General features: G+C 60.1%; 1 protein-coding gene and 1 non-coding gene across 3 annotated transcripts in view; both read left to right on the top strand.

The window, feature by feature from the left end:
* KIAA0930 overlaps positions 1–17,393 on the top strand; it is a 43,334-nt gene extending 25,941 nt beyond the window's left edge. Inside the window, exons 2-10 of one of the 2 annotated variants that reach the window (XM_024992827.2) lie at positions 1,769–1,920; positions 4,463–4,588; positions 4,689–4,766; positions 5,034–5,135; positions 6,373–6,513; positions 7,045–7,239; positions 9,905–10,067; positions 11,041–11,199; positions 11,615–17,393. In XM_024992827.2, the coding sequence (XP_024848595.2) occupies positions 1,769–1,920; positions 4,463–4,588; positions 4,689–4,766; positions 5,034–5,135; positions 6,373–6,513; positions 7,045–7,239; positions 9,905–10,067; positions 11,041–11,199; positions 11,615–11,655 (1,157 nt within the window). In that variant the 3' untranslated portion in view covers positions 11,656–17,393. Of the gene's footprint in view, positions 1–1,768; positions 1,921–4,462; positions 4,589–4,688; positions 4,767–5,033; positions 5,136–6,372; positions 6,514–7,044; positions 7,240–8,504; positions 8,897–9,904; positions 10,068–11,040; positions 11,200–11,614 lie in introns of those variants that run through there. The other variant, XM_059887197.1, reaches the window with a different exon arrangement.
* MIR1249 (microRNA mir-1249) lies at positions 9,068–9,132 on the top strand. Its single transcript, NR_031080.1, has one exon. It is a non-coding gene; the product is annotated as a microRNA mir-1249 (primary transcript).
* Positions 17,394–17,781: the final 388 nt, after the last annotated feature.

Below are 17,781 nucleotides of genomic sequence, written 5' to 3'. Positions count from 1 at the left end.
GCCTGAGTGTGTGCGTGTGTCTGGTCTGACAGGTCTGAGGACTCAGCAGTTTCTAGCTCTGGGATCTTGGGCCTCTTTTTCTGACTCCTGAAAGTCAGTCTCTTCTCTTGTGAAATCAGGCAGCAACTGTAACAGGCTGTGGGCAAAGTTCAGTGAGACGGCCCGCACGGCTCTGGCAGGGGCTCAATATGGCAAATGCAGGAAGAACCGTGGCCGCCTACCTGGTGCCGTGGGTACCACCAGGCTCCTTCTGCTTGCAGAATAAAGAGATCGCCAGAGGGCGTATGCTCTTGAGCCTGAGTGATGTGGATGGTGAACTTGACTCACTGTGGCAGGTGGTGGGGTTCAGAGCCCTGACCCACTGGGTGTGGAGACCACAGCGGCTGCCGTAGCCCCTCTGAGGGACCAGGAAGCAGTGGGTGTGGGCAGTCTTGGAGCGTTGAGTCTAGAAGGCCTTCTGCTGGGCTGGGGGCTCAGAAGGAGCTGAGATAAACTGTCCCGGGAGAGTTCTTGCTTTGTTAGGAAGAATGCACCCACCACCCCCGCCACCCTTGATTTTGTGCAGAGGGCTTTAGGGGTGTGAGTTGGGCGCTGCCTGTTGTCACAGGGGTCAGTCTGGGGGTCCTGGCCTTTGCCCCTGAAGCTGATGGGTGACCTTTGTCTTGATAAGGCTCACCGGCCTGGGCCCCTGACTGATGAGACCCCCTTCTGTTTTCCTTCCGTGGGAGCCAGCTAGGGTGTGGGCCTGGGTGGGCTGCAGACCCCCTGGGCGCAGAGGGCGGGAGCCTGTGTCGGAGAGCTGATGTAAACAGGGCCGGGGTGTTCAGAACTCCAGGGCCTGAGGGCTGAGCCCCGCCTCACCCCCCATCCCTGCAACGCCCTGGAGGAGTGGGTGTGGGCTGCAGGCCAGGGGGTCTGACCACTTGTGAGGCCCCGAGGGTCCCGCCTCCACGGGTTCCAGAAGACAAATGCAAGGACTTAGGGTGATGAAGTCGCTTGGGGAGAAGAGGGAAAGAAACCAGCAACAATGTAGTATCTCGGGTTTCTAAGCGATAACTCTGCAGCACATCTTGTGGTTCCATCAGGTCTGTGCAGACGCCCACCTTGTCTAGGTCCCGTGGGCCAGCCACGTCTGCGGTGTCTGCCTTCACCCCCAGGAAGCTGGGGATCAGAGCGGTCCCTGGGCTGGCCCGCGGTCACACAGCTAGTGCAGAGCTGGAGCGGAACCTCTCAGCCTTCCTACTGGAGCCTGTTGAGCTTTTTTCCTCCTTGTGTGGGAAAGAGGACCATAACGATCTAGGTATCAGGAAGAAATACTGTCGGTAATAAGAAGCAGAGTCAGCCGGCGTGCTGGAAGGCTGCCTCCCTCCTGCCTGCAGCTGAGCCCGGCAGGCAGAGGGGCAGCTGTCCCTTTAAGTCAGATTCCCGGGGTGGGGGTGGGGAGGGAGGTGCCGGCAGGAGATGGATGGATCTCCCCTCCTGAGCCCTTGGGGCTCCCCGCCAGACAGGCTGCCAGACAGCCTGCCGAGCCTTCCCTCAGATCCAGGCTTCCCTTCCCCGTGCGATGCTGCTGATTCATCCTGGGGCTGGAGTCCGCGGTGCTGCGGGGCTCGGGGCCTCCCGCGGAGGTGCCCTTGGGCCTCTGCGGGCGCCCGTGGGGGCTGGGGCTCCGCACATCGTGGAGGTCTGCGGGGGGCAGGGCGGGGGGCCGGGGCTCGGCCCAGGCCCCTCACAGTACCCCCCCATCCCCTCTGGCCTCCCTGCGCAGGGTGCTTCAAGGACGACCGCATCGTCTTCTGGACGTGGATGTTCTCCACCTACTTCATGGAGAAGTGGGCCCCGCGCCAGGACGACATGCTCTTCTATGTGCGCCGGAAGCTGGCGTTCGCGGGCAGCGAGGGCGCCCTGGACGGGCGGAAGGTGAGCGCCCTGGACCGCCCCCCACCCCCCAAATGGGTCTGCAGGCTTGTGGGCCGGGGGTCTGCAGTCCTCCTCGCGCGTGTTAGGAGGGGAACGCGGTGTTCATTCAGTGCCCGCCAGGTGCCAGGAGCTGGGCGGGGACAGTCACACATGTGTCCCGTGGTGGGACGCGCGGGCCTCATGTGGGTATTATTACTGAGCTTCCCCACGAGCCCGGAAGGCAGCGATGAGTATCACTACAGTGCCTTGGAGGAGACATGTCCAGAGGCTGGGTGGTCTGGCGGGCATCTCATCCTTAGTAAGTAAATAGAAGAGCAAAGACGTTGACTCCAGAGGCTGGGTCCAGCCTGACCGTGGGCAGGTGACCTGGCTTGGTGATGGTGGTGATGCCTGCCAGCCCCCGAGCCCTCACCTCACCCCCGACAGGGGCTCAGCTCTCTGCCTCTCCCATCTCCCATGTCTTCCCAGCAACTGGACAGGACAAGAGTTGTTATCCCTTTTTTACAAGAAGAGACCAAAGGCTCGCAGGTGACTTGAGTCACCTCTGGTGTTTAATCCACTTAAGTTTCAGTCGACAAGTTAATAGAACAAGCTTTGCATGTCTTTCAGAAGCTTTATTTAGTGTTTTGTAAAATATCGAAGCAACCTGTATGCCAAACATACAAAGGCGTTGTTTTCATTTAAACACAAAAGTGCCTCGGGAAGTGGAGATGGGTTTTTGCAGCCTGCCTGCCCAGCGCTTGTGACCCCGCGCTGGGGCTTGGTGGCCGGGGCTCATGCCTTCCCTGCCTTGTGCCTGCTCTTTGAGCCTGATTGTGCAGGATGGGCTTTCTGCAAACAGATAGCCTGGTGCCTGCTGCAAAGGAGACATGGTGGCCTGCATGCCTGCAGCCAAATGGCTGGTCCGATCCGGCTGCATGACAGGCGGGAAGACCTGGGGGTGGGCCAGGGTGCTCTGGTGACCATCTGGAGTCTGCAGCAGCTGGCCGTGTGACCGGGTTGTCACTGGGGCCAGTGGACACTGGGACCCTGAAGTGCATCACGCAGAGCCAACACAGTCTGGGTCACTATAGTGACCAGAAGGGAGGGGAGTGGTCAGCGGAGGCCACCTGAGTGAGGTGGGTCTTGAAGGAAGGGCAGATATGGTCCCAGCAGAGGGGCCGGTGGCCGAGCAGTGGGCCTGACCGTCTGCTGAGGTTTAAGTTTCAGATTTTTTTTTTTTTTTCAAAATCTTGGTGGTTGTTTAGAGGAAGCATGTTGAGACCAGAGGCGACAGTAGGGGTTAGTGTACCTGAGACGCGGTCGTGCCTTGAATGTTGGTGCCTGGAGAGGCCCCAGCTCTGGTCAGGGAGGGTTTTCTTGGCCGATCTGGCCTTGACTGCTCCAGTGGGCAGGCAGGGCTCAGGAGGGGTCCGCTTTGTGGGCTCCCAGAGTGGCCAGGCAGGGAGGTGAAAGGAAGCTGCAAGTGCTGGCTCCTTCTCTCTGGGAGAGAACCCTGGACTCAGGCCTGAGCAGTTTTGGATCCAGAGGCCTGAGGCTGTGTGTGAGGTCCCCTGAAGGCTGGGCTGGGGCCGTGTTGACAAGGGCAATGAGGGGACCCCGAGTTTGGGAGCGTGTGGCAGTCTAGCTATGCGCATGCTGGAACGTTCCATCGCACCCCTGCCCAGAGCGCTCTGCAGGCCCTTCTCTCCCAGCACTGGGAGGACAAGATGACTGAGTCTTGGCCGGGCCTCAGGGAGCACTCCCTCACACCCCTGCCCCCGGCCCGGTCTGCTGGGACCCACGGCGTGGCCAGTGGCACGTGGAACGGTTGGTGCTGTGATGCGGTGAGGAATGGGGTGGCTGGGGACCCACAGAGAGGAGGAGGCAGCATCTGCCGGAATGTTGTAGGTCAGAGCGAGGGGATGACGGTGGACGGAGGACATTTGTGGGGAGGGGCGAGCCAGCACACGCACGACAGGCCCTGCCGGGGTGGGTCTGCGGTATCTGAAAGGCAGCAGGCGGGCGACGCAGCGGGGGAGAACCCACGGGTCTGGAGGTGCGAGGTGGATGGGGCGGGGGAGGAGGGAGACCACACAGCTGCTCCCGCGCAGCCTCCCTGCCCGCCTCTGCTGCGAAGAGCAGAAAGGAAAGCCCCTGGCCGGCGCGCTGTGGGCGCTGCTGCAGGGCCTGCGCACTGCGGGCTCTCTGCGGCAAGCCCGGCTGCCTCCCGCCCCCTCCTCATCCGGCCGCGGAGCTGGTACCCAGTTGCCGTAGCAACCCGAGGGCCTCCTGCGGGCTCCGCTGGTGTAGAGGGTGGCTGGCTGGACTGGCTGCCTGTGGGCTGGGCCAGGATGCTGGGATCCCCCGCCCTGCTGGGGGGCCCAAGGGACGACCTCGGTGGGAGGCTGGCTTCTTGATGAGACCCCGGGGTCGCGAAGCCAGAGAACCCAGGAGGGAGATTGGAGCCCAGGCCCCGCGTGGGAGGGGCCAGGGAGGAGAGGATGCCCCTGGGGCGGGGGGGCGGGGGTGCTGGGACTCACCTCTGCCCTGGGCCTCACAGCTGGCGGAGGCCGAGCCCGAGGTGGAGGTGGAGGTGTACCGGAGGGACTCCAAGAAGCTGCCAGGCCTCGGAGACCCCGATATCGACTGGGAGGAGAGCGTCTGCCTGAACCTCATCCTGCAGAAGGTGCCTGGCGCGATGGGCAGGGCTCCCGGCGTGGGGGCGGGGTGCTCGAAGGCCCCGGGCACGCGGACCCCTGAACTCCCCTGTCCCGCACCCCTTCCAGCTGGACTACATGGTAACCTGTGCTGTGTGCACGCGAGCCGACGGCGGGGACATCCACATCCACAGGAAGAGGTCCCAGGTGAGCCCGCGGCGCCCAGGGGTGCCCCTCCCGCTGCCCTGCCCTGAGGGGAGGCTGACCCCAGAATTTCCCTGCGGCCTGGGGGCCTGGGTCCAGCTCAGGAGCCCTGAAGCAGGTCCTCCCTCCCAACGGCTCCTTCCCCAGCGGCTCCTGGGGCCCTGGCGACCCATGCCTTACAGCACACCCCACCCCAGCGCGTGGCTCCGGGCCCGGGTGCAGGGCTCAGTGGGGGTTTCACTCAGCCCCTTCCAATCTTTTTCTTTCCAGCAAGTGTTCGCGTCCCCCAGTAAGCACCCCATGGACAGCAAAGGGGAGGAGTCCAAGATCAGCTACCCCAACATCTTCTTCATGATCGACAGCTTCGAGGAGGTGGGGGCTCTGTCTTGGTCTGGCTCCCCCGCAGCCACCCCCCAGGCCTCACATGCCTTCAGGAGGGAGGTGGGGGCAGGGCTGGGCTCCCGCTCTCCCTGCTGCTTCCTTGACTCAGGGCAAACGAGTTCACTGGGCTCTGAGCCTTAGTGTTCTCATCTGTAAAATGGGCGTCAGGGTTGAAAGATCAGAGAGCTCACGCGTGGGAGGAGGCATCATCAAGTCCTGCAGAGCGCTGCCCGGGCAGGAGGGACGGTTATTACCACCCTCGAACCCTAAATGAGGCCTCCCCACCTTGGGATCCTAGGATGTCTGCGATGGGTGGGGCTCCGGAAGTTACAAAACTGGGGCCTGGGGCAGCTCACTCAACTGGGAAACGCGGGGTGCTGGGAAGCCAGCTGCGCCCCCTGGCGACCCTGCCGGCTCCTGTCAAGCCAGCCTCCTGTCGAGGTCTGGGCAGTGGAGCTGCTCCCCCCACCACCCACAGTGAGGGCAGGGGCTGGGGGCCCGGGAGCACCCACGAAGGATGGGGCGTGGGCTGCAAGTCGCTTCTCGATTTGGTTGGTGTCTTGAGCATTTCAGTTCAGGGGGCTGAGCGCCCTCTCAGACTCACACAGCTTGTCCACAGCAGAGCTGAGATTGAAGCCAGAGTCTGGACCTCAGAGCTCAGCCTGCACACAGCCCCCCGCCCTGCCCCATGGGCAGTGACTCTCGTGGGGGCAGGCTGTCCGGTCCCCTGCAGACGGTCACCCCCCCCAGACAGGCAGTCTGTGAGGCTTCTGAGCTGGTGCCCACATACACGCCCTGACGGCCGGGGCAAGGCTGGGGCGGGTGGGCTGTGCACCCATAGCTGGAGGTGGAGAAGACACTTGAAAGCGGCCAGACAGTCCCCGTGAACTGTTCTACTTCCTGGTGTCGCTCCGGTGGACAGTGAGAGGGTGGCACATCCTTTTCCTGTTCCAGAGTCACTTATGACCTTAGCCCCTTGTAGACGCTGCCCCTGCCCACGGGTGGGATGTCCCCCTTGCTGCGCGGGTCCCCGTGGAGTGGTGGCAGGCCTGGGGGCCTTGGGCAAAGGCCTTCACGTCTGTGGCTCAGCGTTCTCCCCTGTAAAGGGGGAGTTTCCAAGCAGCCCTCCCTGGGTCAAGGAGCCGGGCAGGGGGCTGGGAGCCGGGCTGTGCTGGGGGCCGGGGGCAGCCAACCGGTGCCATCGCTGCGTCTGCCTCGCGCCCCCCAGGTGTTCAGTGACATGACCGTTGGGGAAGGGGAGATGGTCTGCGTGGAGTTGGTGGCCAGTGACAAGACCAACACGTTCCAGGGAGTCATCTTTCAGGGCTCCATCCGCTACGAGGCGCTCAAGAAGGTGTATGACAACCGCGTGAGTGCAGGGTGGGCTGGGTCCAGGGGGCGATCACCCCGCAGCCCCCCTGCCCGCGCCCAGCTCTGCTGTGCCTGGCCCACCCCAGAGCTCCTGCAGCGCCCCCAGTGCCCCTCCTAGGCGGCTGGGGCCTGGGTCACGTGGGGCTCTTCCCAGGAAAACCCTCCTGGGATTATTGGTCCCCGACAGATGGGACCGAAGGGAGAGGAGTCCAGGTGGATGGGTGCCCTCCTGCCGCTGGGCTCCGCCCCGGGTGTCCTCTCTCTGGACCCCGGGGCAGGGGACGAGGAGGTGGTCTCTGTCCCCAGACGGGGTGTGGTCGTTGGGGCTAAAAGGCGTCAGACAGGGATGCGAGGGTGCCGGCACTGCCCCGCCTTGTGGGCGAGCCCGGGTCAGGTGGGGCTGGGTCTCCCCGGAGCGGGGCTGGCGGCCCTCGGGGGCTTCTTGAGGGAGGGTCCCCCGGCTGCTGGAGCCCCCAGGGAGCGGGCACCCCGCCTGCCTGACTCCGTGCCCCCGCCTGCCCGCCCGCAGGTGAGCGTGGCGGCCCGCATGGCCCAGAAGATGTCGTTCGGCTTCTACAAGTATAGCAACATGGAGTTTGTACGCATGAAGGGGCCCCAGGGCAAGGGCCATGCTGAGATGGCCGTCAGCCGCGTGTCCACCGGCGACACGTCCCCCTGCGGGACCGAGGAGGACTCTAGCCCGGCTTCGCCCATGCATGAGCGGGTAAGGCTGCGCAGCTCGGGGAGGGCCTCTGCCCTTCCCTGAGGCCTGCCTCCCACCACCTCCCTGGTCCTTCCCGCCCCCCAGCCCCCCGAGAGGTAGGTGTCATGGTCCCCACCCCTCTGGGGAGGAGGCCGAGGTTCAGAGAGGGCAGGTGACTGGCCCGGGGTCACACAGAAGGTTAGTACCTGGGCCCCGAGCTGCCACGGTGGCAGGGCTCAGCCAGCGGGGTCCCAGCACCCGCCCTGGTGGACCTGCTGGGTGGGGGCGGGCACCCAAGCGGCCTTTCCAGGGGGCGAGATGGGGACGATGATGGATGAGCTCCAGCAGGGTTGGCCAGAGCCTCGAGACCCTGGGGCCCCCCAGCTGGTCTCTGCCGGGGCCGCTTGCCAACCAGATGCTGGGCCCCGGAACTGCTGGCGACTGCCGCAGCCATGGACGGGTCCGAGTCTTCCTGTCTGCAGAGCTGGGCACCCCCAGGCCTGCGGGGGTTCCTTGCTCTGCCCCCTGCCATGTGGCTCATGCAACAGCACTGAGCCTCTGAGCCCTTTCTAGGCTGCTGTCCTTCCCCGGGGGCCGGGAAGCTGACCTCAGTGGCAGCCTTATTCCCAGAGCCTCTGGGGTGGTGGGCGGGGGGCAAGCCCAGGGCTCAGGCAGGAGAAAATACCCAGCCCATCGGCCACGTTGCCCGTGTTGGGGGCTCCAGAGGAAACCGGGGGTCTTGAAGGAGGAGTGCGTCCCCCCCGGGCGTCTCCAGGAGGGGCTGCAGGGTGGGCTGCAGTCCGGGCACTGCTGCTGCATGAGCTGGGACAGTCTCTCCTCTCTGAGCCTCAGTTTGCTCACCCGGAAATGGGGTGAACACACACCCGCCTCCCGAGGTGTTGGGGACTCAGGAGCCAGGGCATCAGGGCCCCTCTGGGGGTGGGGCCGGCTGGGGCATCTGCCTGGAGAAATGGCCCCCGAGCGTGTCAGTCCAAGTCCCCGCTGGCACGCCCGAGGTCAGGGAGCTGTGCGCACCCTGCCTTTCACTCTAAGCTCACCGTCACGCGTCCTCCCGGCAGTCAGGGGGCACTTTGCTTTCTCTTGTTGTGTCTTTTTTTGTTCGCTTTGAGTTTCCTGCAGTGAATGTGTTTTGTAAGCAGAGCAGAAACGACAAACGCTCTCTTTCTGTGATGATGGGTGAGAATTCTGAGCAGAGGCGTCTGTTGTCTTGGGAACAGAGGTGGTTTGTCTCTGCGATAAGGAGCCTTATCCCCCTTGGTTCTCAGGTGCCCACTGAGGCTAACAAATGTGTGCGTGACAGCCCTCGTGAAGATGTGGCCTGGGCTCAGGCGGGACAAGCCTGGATGCCAGTTCTGGCCGCGTGTTTGCCCAGTGACCACAGAGAGGTTACTGGACCAGTCCGGGCCTTCATCTTCCCATCTGTCAAATGGGGGTGCTGGTCTTTCTCTCCCAGGGTGGCCGTGGCGGGGAAGGAGGCATTGCCTGGGAAAGCCCCTGGCCCCCAGCAGCCGGGGGAGCTAGGGTCAAGGGGCGGGGCCTGCCAGGGTCGTCCCAGCGCTGCTCGGGCGCCCCGCCTCTGTGCTCCCTGCCTTCCTTTCCCAGAGGGGTCGTTTGTAACCAGCGCATGACAAATACAGACTCTGTGTGTTGTGGTTTCTGGTGTTTGCTTTTCTATCTTCTAAAAACCTTCCCTGGCTTGTGGGAGGACCGTCTGGAGCCCAGCGGCCGCCGGGACTCTGGTGGACGTCGGAGCCATGACGAGGAGGCTGACGGGGCTCCCGAAGTTTCAGTCCCAGCTCACCTTGTTCCTCAGATTCTTGTTTGCATGGGGAGGAGGGAGGAGATGGGCCACGTTCCCTCTGCCTGGAACGCCCTTCCCCCCCTTCTTCACCTAGCGAACTCCTACTCGTCCTTCAAGACCCAGCTCAAGCGGCGTCTCCTCCGGGAAGCCTTTCGTGATTTCCCAGGCTTTTGATTCCTTTTGCCTGCGTGCTCGCCTGTATCCTGTGCTTCCTTTTTTTTTTCTGTCTTTAACAACCAACATTCAGTCTGTGGTTGTCAACTTTTGGGTCTCTCACCACCCCCGGCAGACTGTGAGCTCCTTGAGGGCAGGGACCCGGTCGTGTGCTCCCCTGAGTGGGTGTGGAGAATGGTTGGTGATGGGCAGTGTGGTTAGAAGAGAGGAGAGCAGGAGATGGAGGGGTGAACTGTTTGACCACTGCATTTCTGTGGAAGGACGCTGGGGGAGAGAGGGGACAGGAGATAAAAGCCAGGAGAAGAAATTAGAGGGAAGAGCATGGCCTTAGGGGCAGCAGACCTGGGGTGCAGCCCAGCGTGGCCGCCGTCTGCTGGGTGACCTTGGCCCCGCCAGGGTGGCTGTCCCGCCTCAGCCGGTTCTCACGTCAGGGGTGGTTGGGAAGGTTCCGGGGATTTGGTGCCTGGAGGGTGCTCGTCCCGCGTGAGCAGCCAGGCTTGCTCTGTGCTCCGATGACCCCTGGCGGGCGGTTGAGGCCCCAGGTGGGCGGCTGGGTTCTTCCCGGGGCAGAGCTGGTGGCCAGCGCCCACCGAGCCCCAGGCTGGCTACGCTCTGCAGGCGGGAGACGGGTGGGCGCCAGGGCCCCCCTAGGTCAGCGGGCTGCCCTGGTGACATGCTCCTTGTTCCCAGGTAACCTCCTTCAGCACACCCCCAACCCCTGAGCGGAACAACCGGCCCGCCTTCTTCTCCCCATCCCTCAAGAGGAAGGGGCCCCGGAACCGGATCACGGAGATGAAGAAGTCTCACTCGGCCAACGACAGCGAGGAGTTTTTCCGGGAGGACGACGGGGGAGGTGACCCTGCTGCTCCCCCGCCCCCCGGCCTGCGGGGCCTCCTCACTCCCTTCTGCACATTCAGAGAGCCAGGGGGCCATGCGCCTGCCCATCCTGGGCGGGGGTGGAGTTGTGGACAGACAGCAGACGGCCACCGAAGGGAGCCCCCAGCCCCGGCTCAGTGTGGCCGGCAGTTGGCACCTGATTTCAGGGGCTCCGAGGGGAGGGCTCTGGGCGCGCGCGTGCTGTTCCCTCCCTCTGCGAGGTGCCCTATGGCCCTGCCGCCTTCAGTGAGGTGTCCCTCGGGGCTCACCTGCCCTCCTCCCTGAGCCTGGGCCGTCTGTCCAGCGGCCTCCTGGTCGTCTCTGCCCGGGTGTCTCCGTGGTCCTCAATCACACCTACTCGGTCCTCAGGCCTCCCTGCTCCCTTTTCCGCCCTGCGTGGGCCCTGCCGTGGGAGCAGTACCGCGGGAGGGCAGGGCCGTGTTTATCAGAGGGGCGGCAGGAGGCCGTTGGAGGAGCTTAGAGGGTCCTGATCGGCAGGACCGAGGCAGAGGGCCTGCTGGACAAGACCCTGGCCGGGGCTGCAGACCCCAGCCCAGGCCTTGACCTGCTCTCGAGTGGGCTTGGGCAGTGCCGCCCTCCTGGGTTCCTTCCAGGCCAGCGGGAAAGTGTCCACAGTGCCCACCTGCCTCCCCGGTGGCCCACCGGCCGGGTGATGGTGCCGGGTCGTCCCAGCTGTACCCCCATACCCCTCCGGGGAGAGGACCAGAGCGGGGCAGCCGTGGGGCCCGGCACAGCAACAGGCCCGGGCCTACAGGGGAGGCGCTCCAGGACCGGGGCGGGGGTGTCAGGCTAGAAGGCACAGGGGGCTGGAGGGCAGTCAGGAGGAGGTCCGGTCAGGTCGGAGGTCGAGCTGGGCCGGGGAGGGGTCACCTGGGTGGGAGGTGTGCTCCGCTCCGCGGCCCGGGCCTGACACGCCGTCTCCGCTGCAGCTGACCTGCACAACGCCACCAACCTGCGATCTCGCTCCCTGTCGGGCACGGGGCGCTCCCTGGTCGGGTCCTGGCTGAAGCTGAACAGAGCAGACGGGAACTTCCTTCTCTATGCACACCTAACCTACGTCACTTTGCCGCTGCATCGGATTTTAACAGGTAACTCTGACTTTGGGGTGGGACCTCTGGGGGAACCACGACCCCTAAAAAGTACTCCTGTGGGCAGTACTCGGGCACCACGCCGTCCCCCTGGAGGGGCTTCAGACCCTCAGCACGTGCGTGCTACTCGAGGGGTAGGCGGCCCCACGGGGGCCGTGGCTCCAGAGTCAGGCTGCCTGTGTGAGCCCTGCGCCCTGAGCCCTTGCCCCGTGGTGCAGCCGTTCCAGGCGCGCGCATTGCCCCGTTCCTGTCCGGAAGGAGGGTGAGCCCAGCCCCGCAGGTCCCCAAGGGCTGGAAGAGCGCCTTGAGGGCTTCCCTCACAGATGGAGCACTGGGAAGGTCCCCGTGCTCCCTCTGCGAGCACAAGGAGGGTCACCCTTCCCTGTCTCCTCCACGCCCCCTCCTGCCACCCTAGACATCCTGGAAGTTCGGCAGAAGCCCATCCTGATGACCTAGCCGTGTGCGGAGCCTGCGCGGAGCCCCCCAGCCCTGCCCAGTCCTGGGAGTGCTGCCAAGTGCCTACCTGCCCACCGCCACTGGGGTCTTCCAGGACCACCCAGCGCCGGAGCCGGAGCCAGGCGGGGCCGCTCGACTCCTGGGGCCAGGGCCGACTCCACGAACACCAGCCCAAACTGAAGTGCCTCTTCCTCGTCCCTGCTGGCCCTGCTCCGGCCCCTGCGCCCGCCCACCCACCACCCTCAGCCTGTCTTTGGGGGAATCCTCTGCACCCCGAGGAGCAGATCTGCCAGTAGGCCGCAAGAGAGCAAGGGAGTAGCCAGCGGCCAGCCCGCAGACCCGACGCTCACCTCCCAGCAGACAGCAGGGAGACCACCTGGCTGGAGCTGCGCCACGTGTCCAGCGCTCACGGAAAACCGGTTTAAGATGTGGTGATGCTGATCCGATGAGTTAGTCCCGATCGTCTGTCCCCCGGCTTCCCCACAGTCGTCTTTAGATGGGTTTCCACAGGGAGCACGGCCGTCTGCTGGCTCTACCCTGGGCTGGGAATACCTCACCCCGCGCCCAGCTCCAGACCGGCCCTCGTCCCGCCAGAATGGCCTTTGCTTCCAGCCAAAGAGCATCAGCCACATACACACACCTCCAACCTGGAGACGACCTGTCTGCACCTCGGCGGACGTGACCTGCAGTACTGGGGTCCTGAGGGCAGGAGGGAGGGGTCGTACCCAAACAGGAGAAGGGTGGGGTCCTGCTGGAAGGGCGGACGGTGCGCCGTGGGGTCGACGTCCTCCCAGGAAGTTCCAGGCCGAGCCTCCGTCCTCCGCGGCCAGGGCAGGGGCTGGAGCGTCTAGTCTTCCCTGCTTTCCTGGAGCTCATTTTCTTTGACTGGGTGTGCGGGTCCCACCTCTTAGGCCAATCAGTGAGGCAAAGAGGCATTGGCTTCCCCATGGCCTGGGGCTGGTCAGGCCTCCTTCCAGCTTGGATGGAAGGTTTCTGTGTGTGGGGACACAGCGTGCTCCTCTCAGAACCGCGAGCCTCCCCGGGAGCAGAAACGTCGCTCCTGCCGCTTCCCACGGGATAAGCCGTCAGCTGGGTCTCTGCTGCTCTGTGCGCACCCTCAGGGGTATCTGAAGGGTCTCTGGTGTGCGGGTAGCGACCCCCCTGGGGGAGGAGAGGGGGAAGGAGGAGGGGCTCGTGTTCCCGTCCGTTTCTGTCCTTCGTGCTCCAAGGGTTTGCTTCGAGCTCCGGGAAACGGGGACTCCTTTGGGGCTTCTCCAGATTTTGTATGCTGTTATTAAAAGCGAGCTACTGCATTTCATTCTGCCTCAGTTTGCCCACCTGTGAATGGGGCTGATACCACCTACCTCACTGAAGTCTCCAGGGTTCCAGCGCACGACCAGGTCAGGGTGAGATGGCCAGTCATTCCGCATAGCTCAGCTCAGGTGTCGGGTCATAGGAATGCTTTCCTCCCCCTCCCTGCCCACCCCAACCCTGCCACCCGGGCCAAGAAGGCGAGTGGTGGGATCGGGGCGAACGTTCTCGCCTTCTCTGACGGCACCCGGCTCACCCACGTTCGGCCGCATCTCAGCTCCTCACATGATTTGACCGTCTGACGTCCCAAAGCTGCGTCTTCCAGCCCCAGAGCGCTGGAGCAGAGCTTCATGGATCTGGGAGCCCGGCCCAGGGTCCTGAGACGGGGGTTGAGTGCTCCCTGGGCTCCTTTCCTTCCTGGTTTTCTGGGGTCTGAAGGCTCTGGGCCCCGACCTCGGGAGAAATGCAGTCCTGACTCGTCTCCCGGCGGCGAGGTCGTTCAGCACACGGGCAAGTGCAGGGCCCTCCCCGTCGTCAGCGGTGAGGAGCCGGAGGAGGGAATAGGCTCCCCTGTTAAGAGCCTCGTAGGGTAACTGAGGGCCAACTGCAGGAAGGTTGTATGCGTGCTTTGCAGATCTTAGAAATGAGGGCCTGGGGTTAGCGATCACAGCTCACTCGTAAAGCGCGTGAACAGACGCACAGCATGGTTTGGCCGTTTCGTATCCAGCGTTGAAGAGTCCCTGGCGTATACAGGCGCAGCGCTAGACATTTAGGTACCGTCATCACCCCTGTCTTAGAGACGAGGAGGCCGCCACAGAGAGGTTAGGTGAACTGCCCGAGACTGAACCGTGAGCAGGGCGACAGGAGCACAGCCCAGGCGTCCGGCCCCCATGGACACTGAGCCGCGACCCCCTGCCGCCCCAGGAGCCGAGCTTGCTCAGTCTTATACGCTCCCCAGGGCACTTCTGACACTCGATTTAAACAAGCATAGAGGCGTTTGGTCACTAGGCAGTAAGCCCTTATTCTGAGTTTTGCGTTTTTCAGTCCCAAATGACTTCAGTAACAGAGTCACAGAGAGGCAAGTGACAGCTGGAACCAGGCCTCCAGCGTCCTGGGGCGTCTCAGTGTTGCCATACCTCACTTCCTGTATGGCCATCTTTCATTTTGCAGGAACATGCCTGACTTCTGTAACATGGAGGTGGCCAGAGCTGTGGACATGTCTTAAGTGGGAACTGGATTCATGTCCGGGGTTCCTTTGAAGAAACCTGTAACCTTTAAGCTTTTTAAGGACATTAGTGAGGCCATTCCCTGCTTTACAGTGAAACGTCTCTGTCCTGCAGCCAGGCCAGGCCTGCTGTCTGTTCGCATCTCCCAGCGCCTGAGGGTTCAGGCAGCATTTAGCCTCCATTCAGTGTCTGATAGAAGGAATGTTCAGTTGTCTGTGAAAACAACTGAGCCTTGTTACTTCAAAAGATTATTATTTAAAACAAATATCATTTAAAACATTCGGTAACAGAGAAGTTGTCAAAGACAAAGTATTCTATAGCCAGTCAGCTTGGAGATAGCGTGGGTTTTCTGGTGAGTCAGAGCCTTGCTAACATTTGGGCTTTTCAAGGACTGTGAGCAAAGCATCAGAAATCAACCAGGTGTCTACCAAAGATGCTAATAACAGGAAGGCATGTTCCTGGTGTGATTTTTTTTTTCAAAGAATCTAGCTAGAATCAAACCAGGATTTCTTTTTGCTATTTTAATCACATAAACTAGTCAGTAAACATTTTCGAAGAATGATGTGAAAACATCATCTTTTTTTCTGTTAAAAGACATTCCAGAGAAAGTCCCTATGCAGTTACTATTGTCTAATGACCGACATTTGAAAAACATATTTGACATTATCATAATACAGGCATTTTAAATTGCTGGCCAAATTTTTAAGATTTACAGATAAAACTGTCAACTTACACCGTGGTAATAGGTTCCACTCTGATAATTCTGTTCAGTTTTCCAGTGTAGCTAGAATTTAGTTTCAAAAGCCAAGTGTCTTTTGACAGTTCATGGATTATTCCTGTTCAGGCCTTTTCTTTCCTGAGTATCAGAAAGCAGAGCTGTTTCTCTTTGAAAAGTATCCACCCTAGTGGGACAGACTCCAGCAGGGATGCGATGCAGGCCCAGGTCGGGCCCCAGAGCCAGGATGAAGCAGCGTCTGGGGGCATCAGCCGTCCTTTGGACAGGGCTCCTCTCTGGCCAGAGTCCCGCCCCATCCTCCCAGGAGCTGGGTGCTGGGGGCACCGTGGCTTCTTTCCCTTGTCCCTGCTCACGGACTGACTGGGCACTGACATGCCATGGATGAAAAGGAGCCCTGCAGCCCTTCCTTCGTCTGAGCCCCAGGGCAGCACACGGAAGCCAAATCAGTTGAAAACCGAGTGGCCTGGGGTTGGGTTCAGAGTCCACAGCGGGTGGAGCCTCGGGAGCAGAGGCAGCCGGCCTCGTGGAGGTGTTTGTTTACAGTTCTCTACCCTACCCGAGGCGGGCGGGCATCTTTGCAGCTGCAGCTCCAGACCCTAGCTCAGCAGATCAAAGCCCACAGCGATGCTCCAGCTCCGCTGAAGGTATCCAGTCTCTCGTTTCCCCACTTCTTGAAGGTTGGGCGATTTAGGTGTAAATAGTAATCTTTCATGGTCTCCAAACGGACTCTACGTGTGACGATATGTAAACCTGAAAAGAAAACCTGTGGAGGTTTTTCACGACTTTGAGGCTCAATTAAAATGATTTCTACAAAGTATATTTTAGCAGAAACACCACGACGGCGTACTTTGACTGTATTAGGATCTGTTGGTGGTGTTTCCGTAAGCACTGTCAACGGCTTCAGGATTAACCATCTTCCACATACAATAGGAATAATTTCTAAGCAGTAATTGTGGTTGGCTGTTAGCCGTGCTTTATGACTTTGCATTTCTTTTGAAAGTTGATTTGCATGTTGGGTATTATTTATTTCTTCTCTATTGAATCTGTACCATTATTTTTTTCTCTAACGGGTGTTTCGGATTAAATATGGATACTACTTCAACGTGTTAACTTGCTGATTGAATCTTAATTTTCCCCCCAGAGATATCTTAACCTTTGGAGCTTTCATACAAGTTACTCTATTGAATGACAGAAGGCACGCCCCGGCTTTGGCGGGCCTGGGAATTAGCAGGGAGGTCTGGAGGCCAGCAGCCGGAATGTGCTCAGATGCTGTATTTGCAGAATGAAATCACAGATACGCTTTAGGTTCGGCTTTCAGCCCCTATAAAGCAGTATATACCCTTTGAGCTATACTATAAAATTTCCCAAGCTTCTGCTAAAGAACCTCTTAAAAGGCCCTCAGAGAAGTGGGAGAAAGACTAGAATAAAAGTCAGGAGTCCCAGGTTCAAGTGCCGGCAGGCTCCCAACAAGCCACGGGTCTTCTGGAAGGTGGTCTTTGGACTGTGGCCCTGTTGCCGCCTAGCACTGTAGCTGTCAAGTCGACACTGAGAATGGTCACAGCGCCCGCAGGCCAACTCCGCCCGCGCCACCCCCCGCGGGTTCTGTGGAAGGAAGCTGCTCAGGCAGCGGGCTCTTTCTTTCCATCGTTAGGTGATCTCTGATGTCATGAGGTGATGGGCAAAAGGCCTAAGACACCACAGAAAGTTACAACAAAAGGTGGGGTGTTGGGGGGGAGTTGGGAGGAACACATACAATCAGGAAATAGGGTCATCACTTCAAATGACATCTCGTAGAAAGTCACTGCATTAGAAACACAAGCCAGGAGCCTCAGAACTGGCGTCAGCAAGGGCAGCCTGTACCTAGGAAGATGTACAGACGGTGCTTTGAGAGGAGGCAGCTCAGTAGGTCAGAGAGGACTTCCTTTTCACCAGTCAACCCCCTTTCTTGCTGACTTTCTTGAAAGTCTCTACCCCGGAAGCTACCTGCCGTAGCTGCGCCCCTACCAACGGCCTGCTCTCGAAGGCTGCCTGTCTCCATTCTCTCACTCTGACAGAGATGCACTTGAGGAACCACTGTCATGCCCTAGCTTAGAAAAAAAAAGTTGACTGGAAGGGAAAACCTTGGGGAACTTTCTACCGGGAGGAGGGGTAAACGTGTAATAATCCATGCAGTACCACGGCCCATCGTATATACACCTGTTGAGTGTGTAAACGCCCTGTAGTCTGCGCTCGATTGTTAAAAGGACAGCACAGTTGGAAGACTTGTATGAAGAAGGAAAATATTTGTTTTGTTTTGGGCATGATCAGACAAAAGATGTCTTTTCCTTTGCTTACAGCTTTATTCAGTTCTCTCCTGACTTGGCCTCCACGTAAGCCAAAAGGCTTAACAAGACACTTTTTTCCTGTTTGTGGGTTAAGGAACCTGACTTTAATAAAATAATGAGACCGCTCCATTTGAAACATCATGGTTTTTAGTAAACTAGTGATTATATATTTTTAAAATTAATTTTTATTGGAGTATACTTGCTTTACAATGTTATATTACAATGTTATTGCTGTAAAGAGAATCAGTTAACACATGTACACATTTCCACTCTATAGATTTTCTTTCCCATTTAGGTCACCACCCATCATTGTAGGGTTCCCTATGCTAAACAGTAGGTTCTCTTAGTTACCAATTTTATATGTTGATTATATTTTCAATAAACCACTTTGTTAAAGAGATTTTAGACAGTTTCAGAAATCAGTGAAGCTTGGTCCTTTAATGGGCACACACATACCTTCAAGACACACTGCAGGGAGCCCCATGTGGCTGTTCCGCCAACAAGCTCCATCTTGGGGTTTTCTGAACTG

The sequence above is a fragment of the Bos taurus genome, chromosome 5, assembly GCF_002263795.3.
Source record: "Bos taurus isolate L1 Dominette 01449 registration number 42190680 breed Hereford chromosome 5, ARS-UCD2.0, whole genome shotgun sequence".
In the NCBI taxonomy this organism is placed as follows: Eukaryota; Metazoa; Chordata; class Mammalia; order Artiodactyla; family Bovidae; genus Bos; species Bos taurus.
Note: the sequence above shows the minus strand (reverse complement) of the source record. Positions and strands in the feature narration are given on the sequence as shown.